The 25,390-nt window shown below is 36.2% G+C and overlaps 1 protein-coding gene across 2 annotated transcripts in view; it reads left to right on the top strand.

Annotated features, from left to right (window-relative positions):
- The first annotated feature begins 148 nt into the window (after nucleotides 1-148).
- Cstf3 (cleavage stimulation factor subunit 3) overlaps nucleotides 149-25,390 on the top strand; it is an 80,160-nt gene continuing 54,918 nt past the window's right edge. For both annotated transcript variants that reach the window (XM_063227743.1, XM_003463865.5), the window contains exons 1-3: nucleotides 149-361; nucleotides 17,452-17,553; nucleotides 17,677-17,772. In XM_063227743.1, coding sequence (XP_063083813.1) covers nucleotides 17,708-17,772 — 65 coding nt within the window. In that variant the 5' untranslated portion in view covers nucleotides 149-361; nucleotides 17,452-17,553; nucleotides 17,677-17,707. The remainder of the gene's footprint in view (nucleotides 362-17,451; nucleotides 17,554-17,676; nucleotides 17,773-25,390) is intronic.

Genomic DNA, 25,390 nt, shown 5'->3' with positions numbered 1-25,390 from the left:
TACAGCCGCACCAGTCCAGGGCTGTAACGTTAGTGCGTACGTGGGCCCGCCCCCTTCCAGGATCTCTCTGAGTCTGCGCAGTCGAACGAATGCGGGGTTGCGCTCTTGCCCCCGCCCGCTGCCCCGGAAGTTAATTCGTAAACCACACCTCTCTTGAGCCCTCAGGGGCGCAGCCATTTTAATTCATAGCTGAGTGGGCGGCGGCGGTTGGTGTGAGCTCTCGGGCTCCGCTGGGCAAGGGATAGCTTGATTGATTTAGGGGTTGTTTTAGTTTAATTTTTCTTTTCTAGCTTCCTGACGCCGGCTAGTGCGCACGTTGTAATCATCTGAAGCCATGTCAGGCGACGGAGCCGCGGAACAGGTGAGGAAGGAGAGTGGTGGGGCCTCGTGGCGACCTCTTCTCTCCAGGTCTGTGTTCGTCCGAGTTCTCCAGCCATGTTCACAGTAGGAAGAAGTCGGGGCTCCAGTGAGCACGAAGGTCGGGGTATGGGAGAACGGTGGGGACGAGGGGCACAACCTGGCTGAGATTATAATTCTGTGTGCGGCTTCCCTGTCGTAGGTGTTCATACGATAAATACTTGATTTAGACAATAGCCAGGAGATTGCTTTGTGCTGTTTAGATCCATGGGAATACTCCGGCGGGGGTGCCTTTTTAATAGTTCGGATGATTATTTTGACATGCAGTATTATCTTCACTTTTTAAAAACTTGGCCATGTTTCCTCCGTGTCTCCTCCACCCCTTTGAAGGAAAATAGAGAGGTTACAAATTTGAGAAATCCTAAGACACGAGACTCAGCTGCAGAAACAGCCCCTTGAGAGAGCGAATGCAGAGAGGCAGTCCAGAAGTAGACCGCCGTGTGGGGCTGAGGTTTGGGGAATTTTGTGGCTTTCTTTAGCTTCCTTCCGTTTCTCTTTTTTCTAGCCACATTTTATTTTCGTTTCTGCGGCTACACAGACCCAGAATTTGCTAAGTCGAAAACGAGAAGTGTGTTTTGGTCACTGTAAATAAAAGCATTTGTTTTTGTTTGAATAGTAGATACGAGTGAGGTTTACGTATTTTAAAATTAAGATTTTTAGATTAACGTGACTTGTGGCCTGCTCTTCGTATACTGGATTTTGTAGGGTGGTATTGACCCTTGATTGTGAAGGAGGAAACTAATTTTATTAAATGACATTAAATGTGTTTTTATTATTTAGACCTAGTATGTTAAGACGAATACTTTTTTGTTTGTTTGGGTTTTTTTCCCCCCCTCCCTTGGTGCACATAATTTTTTAAATGGAGGCTGGCTAGTCTGCAGTCTTCAGTTTCTTGGAATTTCCCATTGCTATAGCAACGAAATAAACTTCGGTTTTAATTTTCAAGTCCCCAGTTTATAGTGTGGAAGCTACAATTGGAGGCCAATAGAGATGAGGTGAAATGGAACTATTCCTTATTGGCTAGTCTGGTAAACTACATTTCATTGTGTTGGAAAAGTTGGATTAAACTAGTGTTTAAATATTATGTAATGTTAGGTTGCCAGGAGTGCAGTCTCTATTATGTCACAATTTTTATTTTACCAGCCTTTTTTTAGGTGAGTTCTGTCATTTGAAAGTGGAGGAGTATGTTGAGGTGTCATTGAATAATTTCAAAATTCGTTGTTAATTCTTAAATCTAAAATTGTAAAGACACAGGAATGTCACGATTTTGAGTATTGTATAACCGATATTTTAATGTGAGTGATACATGGTGAGCCAGGTGTGGTGGTGCATGCCTGTATCACTTGGGAGGCTGAGACAGGAGGGTTGTCACTAGTTTGAGGCCAACCTGAATTGCAGAATGAGAACCTGACTCAAAAAAATAAGGATGGAGGACTAGTGATAAAAGCTTAGAGGAAAAAAAATTATCCCCTCACTTAATTGTGTGAAAAAAATGTAGAAAAGTTGGGGGGAAAAAGCATAACAAAAACCTAGAGTACAATTTGTGTGCACATGTGTGCTACCAAAACTTGCAGGAATTTTTCACTCACAGCAACAGTTGTTAAAGGTTTGGCCATAGTGTTCCTTTATTCCTACAGAGATCCCATTCGGGGCCTCCAGTGTGCTAGGCAAGTACTCTTACACTGTACACACCAAACCCTTGCCATATTTTTCTCTCCATACACATTTCTTTGAAAGTAAGTTGACATACATTTTTGTCCTGTTTTGGCATTCTCTAAGAAGGGCATTAATAATACTGTACCATTATCGTACCCAGGGAAATCACTTTTTTTTTTTCTCTTTTTTTGAGACAGGTCTCACTGTGCAGTTCAGGTTGACCTTGTGCTCACTATGTAGCTCAGGCTGGTCTCGAACTCACAACAGTCCAGCTGTTTTAGCCTCGAGAGTGCTGGGATTACAGCACCACCTCACCCAGCACTTTTTGGTGGTATCATTTAATCCATGCCTTCATTTTCTGTATTTCTTGAGGACAGTAGTTAGATTTATCATCAGCCTTGATAATCTTCAGGTTAAATATTTTGGGGTTGAATATTTTATACCTTTACCTCAGAAGGCATTTTTTGCAGGGTTATTCCACTTTAGTGATGGTTAAATTTCCTGGATCTTTGTACTTTACGGGGTCTCACTATGTAGTCTTGAACTTGGAGTCTTTCTGCCATTCCTGGCTTTACCTTTTTTTTTTTTTTCCCTGGTGCTGGAGATTGAACCCAGGTTCTTCACACATACCAGTAGCCTTTTATTATTTTCTCTTTTGAGATTAGGACTTGCTGAATTGCCCAGATGGGGCATGAATTTTGTGATCCTCCTATCTTATTCTCCCAGAGCGCTGGAATTACAGTTGTGTGCTCTCATGCCTGGCTTATTTTTAACTTTTTAACAATACATTTAAAATATGCAAAAGAGTAGTATAATGTATTATGTGATTGTAAGAGATTCAGCTTATATCTAATATTTTCTTTATACCGTCACTTATTTCCACCATCCCTGTTACTGTACATTGAAGTAAATTGTACATGTTGTGTTATTCGACTTTAACCAAAGTAGCGATTTTTTTTCTTTGGTTTTTTGAGAGGAGGTCTCACTGGTCTTGAACTTACTATGTATTCCAGGCTGGCCTTGAATTTATGGAAATCCTCCTGCCTCAGTCCCCCAAGTGCTGGAATTAGAGGCCTGTGCAGTAATGATTAATACATCAAAAGATGATCTGATTTAAACTGGCCACAATGGCACGTGCCTGTCATTTCCCATTGCAGGAGTCAGAAGGAGAATCCCAAGTTCAGTTCATATTAGGCAATTTAGTGAAAGCCTGTCTTGAAATTTTAAAAAGGAGTAGGAATGTAGCTTAGTGGTAAAGTGCTCTTGGGCTCAATCGCCAGTAGTTTCCAAAAAGTGGGGAGGGGAGTGATACGATTCAAAATATTAATCACCTGTACTTTGCTTGGTAAGTGAAAATCTGGAGGAAAGTGGTACCTAAAATCATGGCTCAGAGAGAGACTAAGGAAAACTAGATAATAATAATAAAACCAAGACTTCGTCGTGGATTCTCTTAGAAAGCTAACAAGAGGAGCCTAATCTCAGCACTTGGGAGGCTGAGGCAAGAGGATTGTTGCGAGTTTGAGACCAGCCTGGGCTACAAAGTGAGCTCAAGGCCAGGCTGAACTGCATAGTGAGACCCTGTCTCAAAAAGACCCAAAAAAAAAAACGAAGGAAAGAAAGCTAGAAAGAGATAGATGAAGTGGATAGAGATTTGTGGTATAGAATTCTTTTAGCCTTTTATTGGAAAAAAATTTCAAGTTTGTAGAACAAACCTGCTATCCTAAATTTGTTGGTAAAAATACAGATAATTGTTTGATTTGGGTACTAAAATTTGTGCCCTTTGAAGAGAAATGATTGTGTACAAGCAAAATCACTGCTAAGTCCTTTTATTCTTGTAAGGAAGTTAAAGTTTTGTATTAACTTTTCTGAAGGTTCTTGTTACAATTTTTACCTGGGTAATAGTATTGAAATTGTGTATACAAGCAACACTGCCCAACCCCCAAGTTTCTGTGTGGAATTACACTATATTTTTATTTTATATCTTTTACTGCTTGGTTCCTCACCTCCACTCCCCATTTTAAGTGATAAAGTCTAATGGGTTTTTTGTTTTTGTCATTGTTTGTGTGCTTGTTTTCTTCTTTAGACAGGGTCTCAGTATGCAATTCAGGCTAGCCTTGAACTTTCTTTGTAGCCCAGACTGGACTTAACTCTGGTCTTTCTGCCTCAGCCTCTTAATCTCCCAGCCAACCTAACACTTCTGAGCAGATTTTGTTTTTTAAAAAACAAGGTCTTGCTATACAGTTCAGACTGGCCTTGAACTTCCAGCAATCCCCCTGCCTCAACCTTGGTTGCTGAGAATACAGGCATGTGCCTTGGCCTAAGTGAATAAATTGATTTTAATTATTGATGTTACTTAGGAAAACTGGACTTTAGGGAAGATAGTGTGGCGATGATAGTTCTGAGAGCAGTTGATCTGTGATTAGATTTGCTTTTCTTGGAGGTACAGCAGAAAGGAACTGTTAGGAGAGATTGCATTTGTTAAGTTGTTATATTGTTTCAGGGGATGCAAGAATTTTTATGCTGAGTACACTTTTAGAAGGGCAAAGTCAGTATTCAGATGTTTGTACCTATTAATTGGACAATTGCCAAAATTAGTTCTTAGGTGTTAAGCTTTTCTACTGTGTCTGTCAGTCTTTCTCTTTTGACAGGACCTAGTATGAACAGTTGGTAATGATATAAGAATTGTTCTAAAAAGGGATTGAGTAAGTCATTGTTTAAACTTTTTAGAGTAGTGAACAATTTAGAATATATAGTTAATATTAAATAAAATTGGGAGGACAAAATTGTGTTATTTGATGATTTCCTAATCTTTGACTTAGTGAATGAGTATCTTCACTACTTTTGACTGAAAGAACCTCATCCTACAGATTTCAGAATGTTAAGGTTTTTGTTTTTACCTGCTCCAAAATTGTTGGCTCGTTAGCAGTTGCTAGGCTCTGCTGTATTCACTGTTACCTGTGTTCTTGGCCCTTTTATTTTGTAGCCATTTGTTTATTAGGGATGAATAAGCAAACTAAATGAGCAAATTTGAGTATGATTTTTTTTTAAAGGTACTTATTTGAATCAACGCCTTATGTTTGATATTTGTCATTTCAATGTTTAGGATTTTAGTCTTTGTAAAGATCATGCATAATACAGAGTACGTACTCAGTTTTGTCTAAAAAGAACACAATTGCTTTAGCAAAGGAGCACAAAACTAAGTTGGCAGTCCTGATATGACACATGCCATAAAATAGTCTTTGTGTAGATAAATTGACTGTTAAGTTACTACATTAAAAAAAGTCTATTCTGGTCTACTTTCAGGAATTTAGAGGAAAAGCTAACTACAGAGAGAGACTTAAAATATCAAATACATAGGATGTGTTTCCTTTTTTTTTTTTTTTAGACGGCATTGTGTAGTTCAGAATGGTCTTGAACTCACTTTGTAGCCAGAGCTGGCCAGGAACTCACAGTGATCCATCCTCTTGCCTCTGCCTCCCGACTGCTGGGGTTACAAGTGTACACCACCATGCCTGGCCAGTTCTCTTAATATTTTTAGCAGAAATTCAGTTAGAATGATTTGGGTCTGATGCCACCTTTGGTGTTCATAATATCATGATGAGCAAAACAATGAAAGAATAAATGAAGTATAAGAGAAACTAATGTAATGAAGAGACATGGGAGGAATTGTAAGGGCAAATCGCTTAGTGGTAAAGTGCTTAGCATGGGCAAGGAGATATGTATAAGACTGCTACTGGTAACACAGCATACTGTGTTACAATGATTATTTTTCTTTTTTCTTGTGACAGTCTTACGATACAGTTCAGACTGGCCTTGAGCTCACTATGCCGCACAGGCCACAGCAATCCTCTTGCCTCAGCCTCCCACATACTGGGATTACAAGCATGAGTCAACACTGGTTACAGTTATCTTTTTAAAAAATAAGTAGTACCCTTTAAAATGGTAGCTGTGCATTGTTATGTTTGTTAATATATGTATAGTATAGTAAATAAAGGTGGACCCTCGAGTTATGACTGGCCTGATGTACTGAAATTTTAGTCTTTGAGTTATGACCCAAATGCTGATTGCTTATACTTTCAAATGGTGTCACATACAGATTTAACCCTTAAAGAGTTGTGGAAGGAATGTTACAACATCCTTGCCTATACAGAGTTAATTGACAAATTCTGGGCCACTGTCTGTCTAAGGACACGAGATCTGCCTATATACAAGAGAGAAACTTTGAAAGCTATATAGAGGAGTCCATAATTGACAACTTGAGTTACAAACAAACTTCAGGAATGCACCATACGTGTAAACTGGTAACATGATGGTTTATCAAGTATTATACTAGCAGGTAATTGTATGTGCTACAGTTCTAGTTCTGTATAACTAGCAGCCACGTGGGTTTGTTTATACCAGTATCACCTTAGACATGTAACATATTTGTTACTGTGGCTAAAATATCTCTTAAGCTACAGTGCGGAATTTTTCAGTTCTGATACAGTATTAAATTGAGATGATTGTAGTTGGTGTAAGATGTTGATTGAAGTGTCATTATACAGTGCATGACTGTGTCTCAAAATGAAGTCAGTGGCCCATTGAATCATAATCAGTTACATGTTTTATAAAAGTATAGATGGTCTTGAATGTGGTGGTCTACAATCCCAGCAATCTGAGAGGCTAAGGTAGGAGTATTGCAGGTTGGAGTCTAGCCTGGACAATTTAGGAAGACCTTACCTCAAAATATAAAAATTTTAAAAGGGTTCAGAGTGTAGTGCATAGGCTCTCGATTCAGTCTTCAGTACTACAAAAATAAATAAAGAATACAAGAATGAATGTCCAGTTACCAAACCATTGTGATCAGATTATGTAAGTAAAATTAAGAATCTCTATTTTAAACAAATATCACAGTTGATTTTTATGTTGATTTACAGGCTTATAAACCAAGTTGGAGAAGAGAACTAGACTTCTGAAAGTTTTTTTAAACACATTTGATAAAAATAAGGAAGGAAAATCACACATTATTTGAGAAGAGTACTTTACTGATTACCTTCTTCCCTCAGGAGGGTGTGTGTACGTTGGGGCACGCACATAATGTAGATGTATCAAGTGAAAGATAAAATAATGTACAGGAAGTATACCCAACTGAGAATTCATATACTGCTACTGTGTAACTTTTGGGGGGGAATACTGGAGATTAAACTCTGATCCTTACACTGGTCTCCAACCCCCCTTTTTCCTTAATTTTTTTTTTTATTTTGAAACAGAGTCTCACTAAATTGCCAGGCTGGGCTCAGACTCCTGTCTCAGTCTCGATTGCTAGGATTGCAGGCTTGTTCTATTCTAGCTTTTATTTTTATTCTTGCAGTGTTAGAAAGCAAACTCAGGGCCTTACACATGTTAAACAAGCATTCTAGCGCTGAACTACATTGTGTATTATGTTGTGTTTTTGTAGTACTAGAGATTGGATTTAGGGCCTTTCCACTGAGGTACATCCTCAGCCCCCTTATTTTTATTTATTTATTTTGAGATACATCCCAAAGTTGCCCAGGCTGGAGTTGAACTTGCTTGCAGTTTTCTTGCGTCAACCACCTGGGTAGCTGGGATTACAGGTGGGTACCACTACGTCTAGATCCTTATATTGTTCTTTTAATCATTACTTGAATAGTGCCTTTTATCCTCCTATTAATAGCTTCCTAGTACAAGAATGCAAATAAAGGCCAGGTATAGTGGTGCATGCCCAGCACTCTGAAGGTTGAGGCAGAAGGATCACTGTGAGTTCGAGGCCAGTCTGGGCTACAAAGTGAGTTGAAGGCAGCCAGAACTACATAGTGAAGTCCTGTCTCAAAAAGACCAAAAAATAGAATAAAAACCATATTAAAGAGTTTTAATGTTAAATAAATTTTGCCTCATGGAGCTTTCTCAAGACTAAATGAGCTGTCCACAATTTTATGTAAAGGCTTTTGGAAATAAACGAGCCTTCCTTTTCTATACATACATAACTGTGAGATGGAATTTTCTTTGTATACTGCATTCAAAACTTGCAGTAGATTCAAAGCGGAAGCAAATGATGTATTCTGCACATATGACAAGATCACAGAAGTGTAAAACCATGGGCAAGCCCATTGCATAATGGTGGAACACTTGCCTAACCTTGTAAGGACCTTAGTTTGATCTCTAGCACTGCAAAAAAAAAAAGAAAAGAAAGAAAACAGTGCCATTCTTTCACTAAATATTTTTGCATCAGCTGTATTTTCATAAAGTATATTAAAATTTAAGGGTTTTTGTTGTTGTATGGTTTTTGTCTTTTTGAGACAGGATTTCCCTATGCAGTTTAGGCTGGCCTTGAACTCACAGGGATTATCCTTTCTCAGCCTTCCAAGTGCTGGAATTACAGGCTTGTGCAAACATGCCTGGCAAGGTGTATTATTTAATAAGTGCCTCAATTTTTTTCCAGTTTTAACCTCCAGTATAAATATTGATAGATGTCCACATTTTTAAAACAATCCTTTGTATTTCACAGTTTTTGAGAGTGTAAAGTGGTTTTTAGAAAAAGTTTGAAGCCAACATAGTGGTGCATTCCTGAATACCAGCACTCAGGAGGTTGAGGATAGGAGGTATTAGTTACATACAGAGTTCAAGACAGCTACATAGCTTGACCTTGTCACAATAAAAATCAAAACTGAAAACCAAAGAAGTTGAGAATTGTTGGAATGATACTCGGGGCCTGTGAATCCAAGATTATACATTCTGTTTCTCTTGTGAAATTAGCTAGTTTCATATAACAAATTACAACTTAAAAATAGAAAGTAACAGGTAAGCCCACAGATTGGGAAAAAGTTTTGTAAATATGCTTGTTAGAGACGTTTCTAATGTATATAAAGGATTCTTGGAATTTAGTAATAAAAAGAGCAATGGGCCTAAATAGAAACTTGCCCCCAAATGTGAAAGTAGCCAATATGACCTATGAAGAGATACTGAATGTAAGTGTAAATGTAAACAAACCCAAACCATAAGGAAATCAATAGCACTTCACACCCAAGAGGTTAGCTGTAATCAAGGACCTGGTTTAATATCAAGTGTTGGCAAGGGTTGGAGAAATTGGAATTCTTTTACATTGCTAATGGTAACATAAAATGTTCCTGTCACTTTGGGAAACAGATAATTCTTTGATATTAAACACAGTTTTAATGATTTAGCAGTTATATTTTTAGTTCTGTACCTAGTAAAAAAGAATATACAAAGCGAACTCCACTAAAAAATGTTAACACTATTGTTTGTAGTAGTGTTCACTAATAATGAAAACTTGGACAATTGCCCATGTATCTGCTGATAAATACAAAAAAGATTAGGGTAACAGTCAGGTATGATGGCACATGCCTGTAACCCAGCATGCTGGCAGGTCAATGCAGGAGGACTGCAGATTCAACCTCAGTCTAGGTAACTTGGCAAGCCCCTATCTCAAAAAAAGTAAAAAAAAGACTGGGGTGTAGTTCAGTACAGATGTCCTTGGTTTTATCCCCAGTACCATTAAAAAGAAAAAAAAAAAAACCTGGTGATGCATGCCACTGAAGGCTGAATTAGGAAGATCCCTGTAAGTTCAAGGCTGTCTTGAACTATGTGACAGAAGCCCTGTCTCAAAAAAAACAAAACAAAAAAGACCCCAAAACAAATACAAAGGCATAAAAAAGATTATTGATGCTACCACATGTATTTTTAAGGCATGCTAATTGAAAGTCAGAAATAAAATTCATAAACAGCATTGAATTGTATATTTTAAATGGGTGAGCTGTAACACATGTGATTCATGTCTCAATAAAACCATTACTAAAAAAAAGACCTTTAAAAGGTTAAACACATCATATACTTCCTGCAAACATGTAGCTAATTGTATGCTATCCACAGAGAAAATAATTTCAAAATAATTTTGAAATTAAAAATAATGTGCTCTCCTGAGAACTAGTTAGGTTTTCACTCCATCCTGCTCTCCATCAACACCTCCTGAAGCTGCATTACAATTTTAAAGTCTTTTTTAAATACTCATTTGTTTGTTTGTTTTGTCTTTTTGAGACATGGTCTCACTGTGCAGTGATCTCCTGTCTCAGCCTCCCAAGTGCTGGGGTTACAGGAGTGTGCCACTATGTCGGGCTTTTTTAATACTTCTTGCAGGCTTTATTTTGGAAGAAGATGGGTTCCCCCCCCCCCAAGTCCATTTTATTTTAGAGAGAAAAAACAATTTTAAGACAGGTCAATTAGAGGGCAACAGTGGTACATACATTGCCCATTGTCATCCCCAAATCATTCACACAGACCACAAGACATCTGCATTCCATTGTTTGAACAGTACTAACACAAATCTTTCTCTTCAGTGAACTAGGAGAAATTAGTAGTATTCAAACTATTATATGTACACATACATACATTGTTTCTTTCAGCTTCTCACACTAGTGAGACATTGCGATGTGTACATAAATGTCTGTAGAATTTGTCTCATGAGGTTACTCAAAGGCAAAAGCTGGTGTAGTTTTTCTATTTTTGTTTTTGTTTTTGTAGTGCCAGTTGAACTGAGGGGGCATGTGCATGCTAAACATACAAGCCCAGTCTGGCATCAAAGTTGATGTTCCTGCATTAGCAGGAAGATGGAATTGTAGGCCTAGAATTGCAGACCTGTATCACCTCACCTCTGGCTTGATAGTTTCTTATGGTAGTAAGTTGTTGGTATGGAATACCCAACTGTTAATAGATGGGTATTCTATTAGCAGTTTCTAATAGTTTTCTTTCATTCTAATAGTTTTCTTAGTGACCTATTTCTTTGCTTTAGCAATGGCCAGGAAATAGTAGTAAAATTTTATTCCTTAGGGAGGCCCTTTTTATGTAGAAATGGAAATTTTCATTTACTTTTGTCCTACAGCAATAAGGTAACCAGTCCAAAGACAAAAATGCTATATTTTCAAACCTAGTCACCTTGTTTCATAACTAATGTGGCCATGTCTTAACAAATTACACTCTTGGCTGCTGTGGTTAGCGTCCATTGTTGATTAAGGGCCCGCTAAGTCCCCAGCTGGCCTTAAACTCAGTATCCTCCTCCTGCCTCAACCTCCCAAATGCTGGTATTATGGGCATGCACCACGCCATTCCTGATCTATATGGATAACTTTTAAAAAAATTTTTTTAATGTTAGTAAAGTTAGTTTATTTTGATAGTCTTAGAATTTTGTGTAAAATTATTCTGATTAAAAGGCCCATTAACTTCACTAGGTTGCAGAAAGATTCTGTGATATCAAAAAGGGTTAGGAATACCTAGAAACTTGTGGTTTTCACCCAGGGCTAGACTAGAACCTTTTGGAGACTGATGGTACATACATTCCTATAGCTAATAACTTAATTGTTTTAGGACTTCGAGTATCATTTTAAAGCCTCATCTCTCAGGTGATTCTAATGTAACAGCTGGGGTTGAGATTTATTTATTGATTGATTTATTGATTTGTTGATGTATTTTTGGTACTGGGCCAAACTCAGGACCTTGAACTTGCCAGGCAGGCACTTGTGTCACTAAGCTGTATCTCTGGCCCAGGGTTGAGAATTTTAAAGGGATTATCTTAGTTTATTTTATTTTATGAGATCTATGTGGTTTTGCTATGCTTATACTTAGTCAAAAATTAAGAATCTTTAATTTCTCTCTTTGGTAAATTGTGCAGTAATACATTATTTTTTGATTGGTACATTTCTGGCCATGGAGGTGCAGTGGGAGATAGTTACTTCAGTTGCTTGGTTTTGTTCTATAGTGCTTGTGATTGAACCCAGGGTTATACATGTGCTTGAGAAGCACACCACCAGTACAGTGTATCTTCAGCCCCATATTTTAGTTTTCTAAATGCAAAACTGAACATCCACATAAGGGTGCAGGGTGGGGGGATATGACAAAAAGGGATTTTTGTAAATAATCACTTCCGCTTTAGGGAAAACAAATCTCACATTTTACATCCGAGACAGCCAAGTGTGCCTTGTAATGCCAGTACTTGGAAGGCTGAGGCAGGAGGATCACCCTGAGTTCAAGGCCAATTTGGGCAACATAAGCTAGTTCACGGCCATCCTGCACTATATGCTGAGGACACTATCTCAAAAGAACCAAGAGAAAAATGATTATCCTTACAATTTAGTAATGCATGTAAAATGCTATCAGGGATATTCTAGAAATTTTTACTTCTAAAAGGCTAAAAGAAATGCAAAGCTATATGTGGCATAATTTTTTTGTATCTTTGCCCCTTTGTCCATTTGTTGTCGTGTTTCACACAGATTTTGTTTTCTTCCTTATTCTTCTGTACTTTGTTCAGTCTCTTCTTCTATGGTTTCAGATAATTGTAAGTACTCTCTTTTCCTCCAGATTTTCCATGATTAACAAGATAGCACTGTCTCCCCTCCTTTTAATACTGGGAATTGAATCTATACCTCTACTACCAAGCACTTGCTGTATCACTGAAGCACATTCCCATGGCTCCCATCCCCTTTTGTTTTGGACTACTGGGGATGGACCAAGGGCCTTTGCACTGATCAGTGCTCCCGCTGCTACTGCTAACCCTTTTTAATTTTTTTTTTCAAGCCAAGGCCTCCCACAGTTGTTTAGGCTGGATTTAATTTGGACCTTCCTGTTCAGCCTCCCAAGAGTACTGGAAGGTTTGTGTTACCATGTCCAGCTCATCCCTAGCCTGTTTTTATTCTTAAGGAGGAGAGGTTTATTTTGATTTAACACTTTATTTTGAGACATCTCACTAAATAGCCCAGGATGATGCTGAATTTGTGATTCTTCTGCCTCACACTACTAAGTAGGTGGGGTTTACAGATACAACCATACGGGTCACTGGTTCATAATTTTGAAAATTATTCACACTGATAACGAGCAGTTGAATTGTTTTAATTCCCATATCAGTTTAAATTTACCAATATTGTTTTATAGTTGGTATTTTACATATTCTAGTTTATTTTTTAAAATTGTTTGTTTGCCCAAGAAATAAAGCCTTTGAAAGAAATCTTTTTTTGTTGTATTCCAAGAACCCTTCAACATGTCTGTCATATACTAGGTACTGTGCACATATAATCGCTAAAATTCAGAGCAGAGAATTGTACAGTGTGGAGTAAATGTATGTGTAGTGTGTGTGTGTGTGTTCTGATTGCTCTGACTTTTATATGCAAAGATATATTTCAGTGTGAAGCCTAATACTATACCTATACCTAATACCTGCCCTGCCTTATTTTTAGTGACTACAAATCCTATAATTTATTTAACAAGTCCCTTTCTATATGGAGTTTTAAATTATTTCTATCCCCATGCAGTTACAGTGTACTAGCTGACTCTTAGTGTACATCTCTGAACATGTGCTATTACAGTAAGTTGCTACAGGTGCAATGGACTGTCAAACATAGCAAATTTTGATCATTGTTACTACTGCTCTCCCAATAATGTGTCTGTGGCTACATACCCTTGCCAGTGCAGCGTTAATTTAAAATATGTAAGGGTGGAGGATACAGCTCAGCAGCATAAGTGTCTGCCTGACAAAGCACAAGGTCATAAATTTGACCCCCAGGACCCAAAAATAAACAAAAGGCAACTAAAATTAATGAAATAGCATAAACATTTTTAAATATTTGCATTTCTTTTGAGTGAAAAGTTATTCTTTTTGAGTAATTTTATACTTTGTCCATTTTCATCCTTTTTTTCTTTTGCGGTGTTGGGAATTAAACCCAAGACTTTGTGCCTGCTAGGCAAGTACTCTACCTCTAAGCAGTACATTTGTCCGTTTTATTTTTGAATCACTGGTTTTTATTTATTTTATTTTATTTTTAAAAGAAAACCAAACAAAATTATAAAACAGAATAAAGCCAATCAAAACAGGACAGTGAAAATGATACAGGGCTTCAAAGCAAGGTAATAGGAAATCCACAATGATTACCTATGCCTCTTGTTATCTTCAGAATTGCTGCCCATACCATCAGACATGATAAATCAAACAAAACAGAAACAGGATAAAACCAATCAAAATAGAACATTGAGGAAAACAAAACAATGAAATGGAACAAAACAACAGTATTGGATTTCAGAAACAAGACAGAAGGAAATCCCCCATAGTTGTTACATTGCATATTGTTATCCTCTGAATAGGTGCTCAGACTAACTGGCTTTAGGCCTGCAAAGTCTATCAAACAATACAAGAATTAAATTGTTTTTGTGCCTCAGTTGCTGTTAACTCAGTCTATGATCCTCTGAATTACCAAAAGGGCAGATTGGCGTTTCTCATCCTGGCCCCACATGGCTACTAATCACTGGTCTTTTACATATAAATTTAATACTTTGTCATATATGTTAGACTAGTTTGTCCTTTGACTTTTATTTTGATACTTTTCTCATGCACAAATTTAAACCTTTAAGTAATTTACTTTTTTTTTTTGAGATGGGGTCTGAGTTACTCAGAATCTCCAGCCTCAGCACCCCAGAGAGGTGGAATGATAGAGGTTGCCACTGCACCTAGCTAATAACTTCTCTCTTTAAAGACATATAAAAAGGCTTTTATGTGCAAAGATATATTTTAGTATGTTTTCCTCTAGTTCTTTGTGTGAATGTGCTTTTTATTTTTTGTGCAGGTATTAGAACTCAGTATCTACTCACCACTGAACAACAACCCTAACTCCTTATGTTTAAACTTTTTATTTATCTTAAATTTATTTTTGTAGGAAGAATAAAATAGAATTTTGACTTTATTTTGATAGTTAGACTTAAACCTACCTATTCTAACAGATGATTATGGTATTGCTAATCTACTATTGTCATATAACATGCAACTTTCATTATTTGCTGATTTCCTGTATATTCTTTCTAAAGCATCCAGTGATTAGTTTGTTACTTTTACTAAATTATAGTTCTATCTCATTTACTATATAAAAAAAATTTGCCGGGCCTGGTTGCATAAATTTGCAGTCTTAGCACTTCGGAAGCTGAGACAAGAATCACTGCGAGTTCCAGGCAGCCAGGGCTGCATACCTACCTAGTGAGTTTTAAGACCAGCTTGGACTAGACAGTGCTACCTTGTCTCAAAAAAAAACAAAACCAAAATATACAAACAAATACATATATGAGCATGGGTGGGGCCAATAATAGTCCTTTATAAATTTTTTCTAGTTGTAGTTTTCTTACTATTTATGAAAGTTCAGGTCTGGCATGGTGGTGCCCACTTGTAATTGCAGCACTCTGGAGGCTGGAGGTGGGAGGATCACTGTAAATTGGAGGCCAGCCTGAGCTACAAAGTCAGCTCAAGGCAAGTCTAAACTGCATAGTAAAACCTTGTCTCAAAAAAATGAAATAAAATAAAATCTGATATATTAGTAAAGCATCAAATTTTGATTTACTTTTTTTGTTGTTGTTGGTACTAGGGATTGAACTCACACCGTGAGCTTACAAGGCAGGCGCTTATGCCGCTGAGCTAAATCCTCAGCCCCAATTTTGATTTACATTAGAATAGAATTTTAAGGCATTTTTATTAAATAAATGTGTAGTTTTTAGTGAAAGAAGCTACTTTATTACAAAAAGTATTTCCCATTTAATTTTTTTTCTCTAGGAAGATGAGTTTTAAAACTTTTTAAACTGATGACTCGATTTGAGAGGAAAAAGAAAAATGGTAGAACCAATACTTACTTCTTTACTCCTGAATATTGTCAGTTTTGACATACAGGTTTCAAGAAGTCCTGAGGAAAAGGCAAAACAGTTGAGTGCAGAGTAAAATTTATTGGCTTATCTGATTTGAGAGTGAATTTCTGTAGTACATAGAAATACTCTGAACAACAATTTGAGAAGTAGATACTTGATTTTATGCCATGGGTGCTAGCTACTATTTTAGAGCTTGAGATTTGGTTTTGCTGTGTTTAAAGGGCTAGCTGGCTAGCTGGCTGGCTGGCTGGCTTTCTTTCTTTTCTCTCTTTTCTTTTCTTTTCTTTTCTTTTCTTTTCTTTTCTTTTTTTTTCTTTTCTTTCTTTCTTTCTTTCGACTGTGGTGCTGGGAATAGTATCCAGTGACATCTGCTGAGCTGATCCCAAAGCCCTAAGATTAAATTTCTGTAATAAAATAAAATTGCCATATTAAAGAGGTTGGAAAATCCAAAGGAAAAACGGGGGGGAGGGGGGCATTCACCTGTACTTCCATTACCCATCATCGAAACATGATACAAGCATTTTAGTGTTTTAAAATGTCTTATTGTGTTCTATATACAGTTTATAAAACCTATCTTTAAAGTTTTTTTTTTTTAACATAAAATTCCCATCTGATTTCATGCTTTTTCTTTTCATCATGGCTTACTGTGAATATTCTAATAACAGTGTTTCTCAGACATGGTCCAGGTACCCAAGGCTTCTTGAGATTTCTTTTTTTAGGGGCTGGGGATTTAGCTCAGTGGCATAAGCACCTGCCTTGCAAGCAGGCGGTCGTGAGTTCGATCCCTGGTACCGATAAAAAAGAAAAAAAGGAAAAAAAAAGGAAAAAAAGAGATTTCTTTTTTCAAAGGATCCATGAGTTTGCACCATTCCTGGAAAACCCAAGGCAGACTCTTATAGTCTCAGCAGGATTGCTTGAGTCCAGGTGTTCAATGCCTGCCTGGGCAAGGCAGAGAGACCCTAGTGCACAAAGAAAATCTAAGTTTCTATCTTAATCTCTCAAAAATATATAGTGGAATTTTCCAGTATTTAGATGATATAATAAGTCAGAAGATAGAATTGTGAACAGGAAAATCCACCTTAATTTTTGATATCAGACATAAGGCTGGGCATGGTGACTCACCTATGATTGTAGCCCTTGGGAGGCAGAAGCAAGAGGATTACGAGTTCAAGGTCAGCCTTGATGAGTTTGAGATCTGCATGAAATACGTGGTGAAATCCCATCTCAAGAAAGCTTAAAATGCATTTTAAAAATCAGACATAGAGGGGTTGGGGATTTAGCTCAGCGGCATAAGCGCCTGCCTTGCAAGCAGGCAGTCGTGAGTTCGATCCCTGGTAGCGGTAAAAACGAAAAAGATCAAAAAAAAAAAAAAAAAAAAATCAGACACAAGAAACAGATTTGTGAATATATAAAATATATCGTACTTGCTGAATTTTTAAAAAGGTATCCTGCGACCAAAAAGTTTGAGAATATATATATTTAATATTAATTGGTACTTAATGTAAAAAAAACCTAATTGAATAAAATAATCACTTGATTTCATTCTTATGCATGCAGGCTCTGATAAAGTATTCAATGCATAGATTCTAGAAAACAATTTTGTAAGAGGTCATTTTAATGTTTTCTATTGTGATTGTATGAATTTTTTAAAACAGTTTGAAACTTTTAATTTCAGTTTGTTATTATTTTTCTTTCCCTCAGGCAGCTGAGTATGTCCCAGAGAAGGTGAAGAAAGCTGAAAAGAAATTAGAAGAGAATCCATATGACCTTGATGCTTGGAGCATTCTCATTCGAGAGGCACAGGTTTAGTGATAATAGGATTACATTTCCTTCTCTATGGGTCCAATCACACTACTTGGTTCTGCAGTAAATGATATTTTCATAATCCTAACATTGTAAATGCTGTTTATTGGTTTTCAATTTTAGAATCAACCTATAGACAAAGCACGGAAGACTTATGAGCGCCTTGTTGCCCAGTTCCCCAGTTCTGGCAGATTCTGGAAACTGTACATTGAAGCAGAGGTTAATATTTTATTTTACTTTTTCTTATATAGCATCTGATGGGAATTGAAGCATACACATATAGTGATAGAATACAAGTTAGGAACATAGCACAGCTAGGACAAGGAGGATTTAAAATGTCTCTTGCCCTTATTTTGTAAAATAGGTATGAAGGAGTAATTAAAATGAATTTTTGAAATTTGGGTCTTTGACAAGTTGATGATTGTTGCATTTTGGAGTTGCAACAACATTAAAACAGTTTCAATGGTATTGGAGTGCTTTAGCCTTTTATTTACTTGTCATGTGTCAATTTATTGCCTCCTGTGTCATTTATTTAGAACTCATTTTTCTTTTTCTACTTACAAACTAATATGAATGGGATTATATAAAAATACAGAAATGTTAAGTTTTCTAGAGTACTTTGAGTGTCTGTGAAATGAAGCATTTTAAGAAGTTATTTTGTGAAATGCATGGTTTGTCAGTTTAAGCACTTCAATAATTTTTAAAAAAATTCCCCTGTAAGATAAAGCTTACATTATTTAAAAATAAGTTAGTGTGACTCAAATTTTCAATCATAATTTACCTGATGATACTTGCATTAGTTTTTTCTTGTGTCTGTCTAGAAACTTGAAATCAGTCAAATTTACTTTTAAAAGTAAAGACCCCATTCTTGATTTTGATTGGAAGGAAAATATACTGAAATTAACGGTCAAAAGAATAATAAAGATGTAATGTGTTGATAATAATTGGCACCAAATAACCATTTTCGGGTTATAAATTAAAAGGATGAAATGGGTGAGATAGAAATTACTGATAACTACATCAAGGTAAAAATGATAACCATTTATTTTTCTAACTTACAGCAGTTAAGCAGCATTTTTAATAGTTAACTGGAATATAAATTAATATAATTAGTGCATTGCAGCCTCAAAATTTTTTTTACTGTAACTGAAATTTGATAATATATGGGTCTATTTTAGACCTTTTTCAAAGGACTTCAGCTATCAGAGTATTGAATAGACTGCCCCACAACAGTGTCACTTATGACATGTCCTCAGAGTGGACTCAGCAATATCAGACTCAAATAGAGGCTACAGTGTACTCATTGAATTTGTGTTATAGTTTAGATTGTATTACTTTCTAGGAATGAAACTTAATGGATAGCAGCAGGAACATTGTGTGTTTTTATTTGTGTGTGTGGTCTGTATGTTTGTGCATTTGTATGTGTGAGTGCGATTGTACCTTATGTGGAGTCTGGTAGTTTTGGCCCATGACCATATCCTTAAGGTTTCACCACCTTCTCTCTGGAATCATTTCTTTCCTTCATATATTTAAATCACCAAAGTAGATAGACATAAAACTGAACAGGTGAGTCTTGTCTGAAGTATGCTAAAGCCAGTACTGTTTCTAATGAATAGTAATTCATTAAAGCAAGGAACCTGGGGCCTGGGCTATAGCTCAATGGCACAGCACCTGCCCGGCAAGCGCAAGGTTCTGAGTTCAATTCCTGGTACCCACCAAAAAAAAAGGCAGTAAGGAACCTGGATCACCTACACTTGGTTTGTGTTCCAGTCTGACTTTGCAAACAGTACTGTATTAGCTTATATATAAACTCATCAGAAAGAGACATAATTGATATACAATTATTTTTATATGATAGTGAAATAGTAACTGCATATTTCAAGTTTTTTGGCTATTATATAGACATTAATGCATTTTGTTATAGCACAAGGGCAGTTATGTACTACATTCTGTGATTATAAAAACAATGAATTTGCTTCTTCATTTCCTAAATGCAACACCCAAAACTGCCTTCTGTGAAAGAATTTCAAGAAAAAGCAGATCTTACAACAAGGGGCTGAAGGTTGTCTGTAACAGGCTCATTTAGTAGAATATTTCAGACCTGCTAGCAGTTGCCTAATTTATTTAGTTGATGTTTATATGCAGCTGTTTTACACACAAACACATACACTGTAATACATATGTATTTATAGAATATACAGTAACATATATATAAATTATCTTTTAAAGAATGATAACGTGTATGTATACATTTAAAATTTCATATTTTTGGTTTAAAAAATTAAGATGATAAATTGCTGATTTCAAGAATACGTACCTGAGCTGTGTTTTTGTCTCTTCTGATTTGTTCTTTTTCTTTTTTAATCTTCGTATTTACCTTTTTTGTTGGCCTGCAAGAGGCTAAACTTTTCCTTGGTCATGTCACTGAGTGGCATTTATTTTTGAAGAAGACACAACCTATTTTTGAGACTTTGAGGCATCTGGATTGATAATGTCTTTACATTGAAAATACTGTTTATATAACATCCTGTATGCATCTCAAGAAAATAAAGTTTTGTTAATACATTGTTGTAACTCAGTACTTGCTGGTGGGAAAATTGTGGTGTTTATTTATATTAGCTAAATTAATATGTCTGGTTGTACACTAGTACCCCCCCCCATAAAAAATATGTACATCTTAAGTAAGAAAACATAACTTACTTCCCCCAGGAAATTTGCAAGTCCTGCTTAAGTACAAAGGAACAAAGGGAAAAGGTCATTTTTTAAAATTATTTTTAAAATTTGAAACATCAGTTGAAAACAGGAGTATATCATACATATTTTAAAAGGAAGGTAATAAAGCTGGGGATTTAACTCAGTGGCACAAGCGCCTGCCTGGCAAGCGTGAGGTCATGAGTTTGATCCCTGGTTAAAAAAAAAAAGAAAAAGAAAAGATAATGATACTAGAATATCAACTTTTCTCATATCATTAAGACTAGCAATACCTAATTACCTGTGTGAAATTTGGATTTTAAAATGTTACATCTAATTCATTCTCCACTTAAAATTTTTTGCTACTGTATTGAAATTTTTGAAGCTAAAAATCCTTATTGTAGTGAATTGGCATTTAGCATCAAACTCCTATGTATTTATAATAAAGTTTTGAAAATTAGGCCAAGTTACTTTAGTGTTGTATACAGTATTTAGGAAATCTAATTACCACAAGTTCTTGAAATATATTACTTTACATTTTATCCCAAAACTACTGCTTCACGTGATTTAGTATCATAATGGCAAGCAATTGTGTATTTTGTTAGCGCTAACACTCATCAAGTATACTGTCAAAATACGACCTTCATGATACAAGACTACTGTTGCTTTGATAGTTTTCATAAAAGAAGCATTTTTCTTTCCAGCTCTAATTGTGTTGAAACTTTCAGATGCAATTTAGTATGTTCTGAGTTTAGAAATGTAAATTTTTTTAAAACATGGCATCCCATCCCTGGTCAACCTTGGTATTGGTACTCGTTACAGGCCACTGTTTACAGTGAGCTAAATGGTCATTTGAGAAAAGTGTCCAATTTTGACATACTCCCTCGTTTTTAGGCTTGTGTAGCTTTTTGTGTAATTAAGTAATCAGTGTGATTGCATGTAAGCTACAATATTTTTATGGTTAGAAGTAATTGATTTTTCATGGAGCCACATGTATATGAAATTTTCCATCTGAAGAATGCTTTTTATTGATAGCTGAAGGAGAAATGAAGATGGTAATGCTGCTGATTAATAGCAACAACAATGTATCTTGCTGTCTGAAAGTTGTAATTCTTTAATAAAACTATAGAATTGATTGCTTTTTTATTTAAAATTTTAAAATATAAATTCTGTTGGCTATTGGCTTTTCTTTATAAGTAATAAGTTGTGAACTATAAATCAGGTTTTTCAATGTAGCCTTTCTTCTGGAAAAGACTTAAAGTTACCTTGGAAAATGGAAGTGAATTCAGGATGGAACATGAGTGCGTAAACTGAAATAAATTTCTCTATTGTTGATTCTGTTTTAATGCATTTACATAGCAATTTAAATCACTGTATTAAAATGTTTTTTATATATTGAGCAATGTAACTTTAAAATACAGATAAAATTATCATATAGGTTATGATAATTCCTATACTTTGGCTTGCAGCCTTTAAAAGAAATCTGTACGAATAGATCTATTCGCTTCCTGTTGTAATAAATGTTGGTCCATGTCTGTGTGGTTATTCAGATTTCACTAAAACAGAACTTTAAAACCTGTGATTAAATGCATATATAAATGTAGAATAGAGATGTAAAAAACAGGAAGTACTTGTAAACACAACTGTGAGTGATGAAACATCTGAATGTGCTTTGAATATTAGTGCTGTTTGATAAGCCAAAGAAGTTTTTGGATGTTCACTGTTACAAATAACAAACTATTTTAGGTTTTATTGAAATACTGTGTGTTATCCTGCCTCCTTATCCATAATTGTAGCTATAGTATTTAATTGTCACTTCTGTTAACATAGTCTACATTTTTTCCCCTTTGGACCTTTTCATCCAAGGCATTTTGTACTGAAAACTGTTTGCAAAGAATTAGTTACATATCTTTAAACAAAACCTTTTCTCTATTTTTACCTTATAATTCTTTTATTTTCAAGTAAAATACTGTGCTAATCAACTTTATTGCCATTTTATCTCAATTTTACAGAGCAAAACTGTACTCTCTGTAGTCATCGACAAACATTGGGGGAAAAATGTTCATTTTCTTTCCTATGTTAAGACTCCCTATGTTGTAACTTGACTTCATCATTTTGTATTTAATGGGTTATGATATATCTGAAAATACGGGAAAAGACATAAAATGAATGTACATTTTAAAATTAGTTGTGAAACAAAGCGTTGAATCCTACAGTTTGATATTTTCGTGAGGGGAAGGATATCTGAACCTTAAGTTTCTTCAACATTTGCAGAATAAGTACTTGATACGCAGTACTTATATTTTTTGAAAATGTAGTCATTAAAATCATTGTGGATAATTTTGGTGTGTGATTTCCCCTAACTATTCCAAGAGATACAAAAATACACTCAAGATGGACTTGATGGCAAATGCCTGTAATCCCAGTACTTGCCAGGCAGGGGCCGGCCTATAATTCCAGTACTTGGAGGTTGAGGCAGAAGAATTGCCAGGAGTTGAGAGCAGCCTAAACTACATAGACCCTGTCTCAAAAAGCCACAAACCAAAAGAGCACCAATGTGGCATCTGTGAATAAATGGAAACAAACTTAAGCCAACCCTGTATCACACCTAGAAACCTACTTATTTGGAAATAGAACAGTTCCAGCTCACAGAAACTTTTTTTTTTTAATGGAGGTAGAGTCTCACTATGTAGTTCAGAGTGGCCTTAAACTCAGTGTGTAGCATAGGCTGGCTTTGAATTCACAGCATTCCTCCTTCCTCAGTCTACCAAGTACTGGGATTACAAGTGTGTGCACCCAGGTCTTGCTGGTAGATGCCTTTTTAAGAGAGCTCAGCATTTGAGTTTATAACCAATCTGATGGCAGTAGACCAAACACTGAAAGACCTCTAAAGATTACAGGCTCGTGTTTCCTAGGAGGCTGATTTTTATTTTGATTTGTAGGTCAAGGCTAGGCCAAGGATTTAGCTCAGGGATACAAGCATATGCCTGAAAAGGGCAAGGTTGTGAGTTTAATCCCTGGTACCAAAAAACAAAAGAAATGATAGGTCAGCTCTGAAACAGCTACTTTTGAATAAATTTGTTCAAGGTATTGTTAGGCCATGTTTAAAATCTTGCCAGTGCTATTTAATTAAAACTGCACTATTACAATAAATATGAACAAGAATGCCTTCATTAACTTGTGAACTGTTTTTAACGTTCCTATTACTAAACTTTTTGTTAGTGAATTCCTGGCAGGAAAAAAATGATTGATACGATATAATAGTTTCAGGTGTGTAGATTTCTCCCCCTTCCCTTATAGTGGCATCCGTGGCAGTTTGACAAAAACATTGCATATTTGCTTGAATACAACTTGTTGAGAAACTCCTGCTTTCTAAAGATCAGGGAAGCACATGGGTAAGTTACCATTTTGTATGCTGAGTCCTCCAAAGAATTTTCTATTTGGAGATGTTAACTTGCAGTTCTAAAGACCAATCTACATCAAAGGCAGGATTGAAGTACAGTCTTAAAATATTACACCAAAGTGTAATAAGGTTCCAAGCTTTGTTTTCATCTATTCCATTTATAAGACATTGTTTAATTCAGTCCTTTGAGTACAAAATTTTAGTGCTCTCAAGTGCAGCTGACATTATAGTCTTCCCTTACCCAAAAATTCATATATAAGAAATGGCCTTTTTATGGTAATGAAATTTCAACAGTTTTTCATATCATATTTGCAGGCTGTTTTCTATCTAATGTTGGTTTTCTTGAAAAATTTTTACTCTCCAAACTGAGTGCAAGTATTGCATAAATAAAGTCAGGATGTATATTGTTTCAAACCAGAAATGAAAGCTAGAAAACCCAACCACCTCCATTCTACCCCTGCCACTTCCATCCTTTATTTTTTTAAATTTTATTATTTTTTGTCTTTTTGAGGCAGGGTCTCGCTATGCAGTTCAGGCTGTCCTTGAGCTCACTTTGTAGCCCAGGCTGGTCTCAAACGATCTTCCTGGCTCAGCCTCCCGAGTGCTGGGATTACAGGTGTGAGCCACCACGCCCGGCTCTACTTCCATCCTTTAAACGGGGTCTTGCTTTGTAATTCAGGCTGACCCCAGACTTGGTGATCTTCCTACTTTAACATTTTGAGTGCCGAGATTATAGGTGGAGGGCACCATGCCCACTGAGCCCATTCTCTGTACATGAATAAGAAGAAAGTATGTATTGGAACTAAAGCACACACACTTCACTAGTTTAGGACCACTCTACGCTTTTTTGTTAGAGGGGACAGGGCCTCACTGTGCGGACAGGCTGGCCTTGAGCTCACTTTGTAGCCCACGCTGGTTTGGAACTTGCAGCAATCCTCTGCCTTAGCCTCGCAAGTGCTGGGATTTAGGCATGTGCCACTGTGCCCAGCTTCCAGCCTTTATACCAGCTTTTAAGTCAGACCAGTGGTGTTGGTTCAACTTCCAAAGGATGGATATATGATGTCTGTTTTGTTAGGTGTTTCTGGCAGCCAGTTTCTGAAATTGAGTCTTACTGTGAGTGTATTTCATGTCAAACAAAAACGTTTTGTATACTTTGCAGACCATTTAGTTGAATGACTTGTTCTTCAGATACATCAAGCAATCTTGTAGACATCTAACATGTGCTTGGGGAATACTATTGTGATTTAGATCCACAGTTTGGTTAGCTCTGTCATTTTAGCTTTAACAGTTTTTTACTTGCTGAGTGCATTTCTGGGTTTGAAACTTTAAAGAATCCGGTAACATCTAAGGAAGTTCCAAGTGTTACTAGTAGTCACTTAAACTGCAAAGTGTGGCTTAAAATAATTACATGCCATTTTGTTTTTTTATAGTATGCACTTTGTGCGATCTTTAGAATAACACTGATATTTTCAGTTTGTTAGCTAACATCCATTCACTGGTAGTTAAGTTTTACAAATGTTTTCATACTTTTTTTTTTTTTTTTGGTGCCGGGGATTGAACTTGCGACCTTGTACTTGCCAAACAGGTGCTTATGCCACTGAGCTAAATCTCTGGCCAAGTATTTTCATACTTCCTGGAATGTCCTTAAAAAGACTCAATCATTTTTATTTTGAACACATGTGATTTTTGAAAAATACATAGTTCGAGGGGATATTTTTGTTTTTGAGCCCAGGGTCTCACTAT

This window comes from Cavia porcellus, unplaced genomic scaffold, assembly GCF_034190915.1.
Source record: "Cavia porcellus strain 051 isolate PalLab524CR breed Dunkin Hartley unplaced genomic scaffold, mCavPor4.1 scaffold_17, whole genome shotgun sequence".
In the NCBI taxonomy this organism is placed as follows: Eukaryota; Metazoa; Chordata; class Mammalia; order Rodentia; family Caviidae; genus Cavia; species Cavia porcellus.
This window is presented reverse-complemented; position numbering and strand designations above follow the sequence as displayed.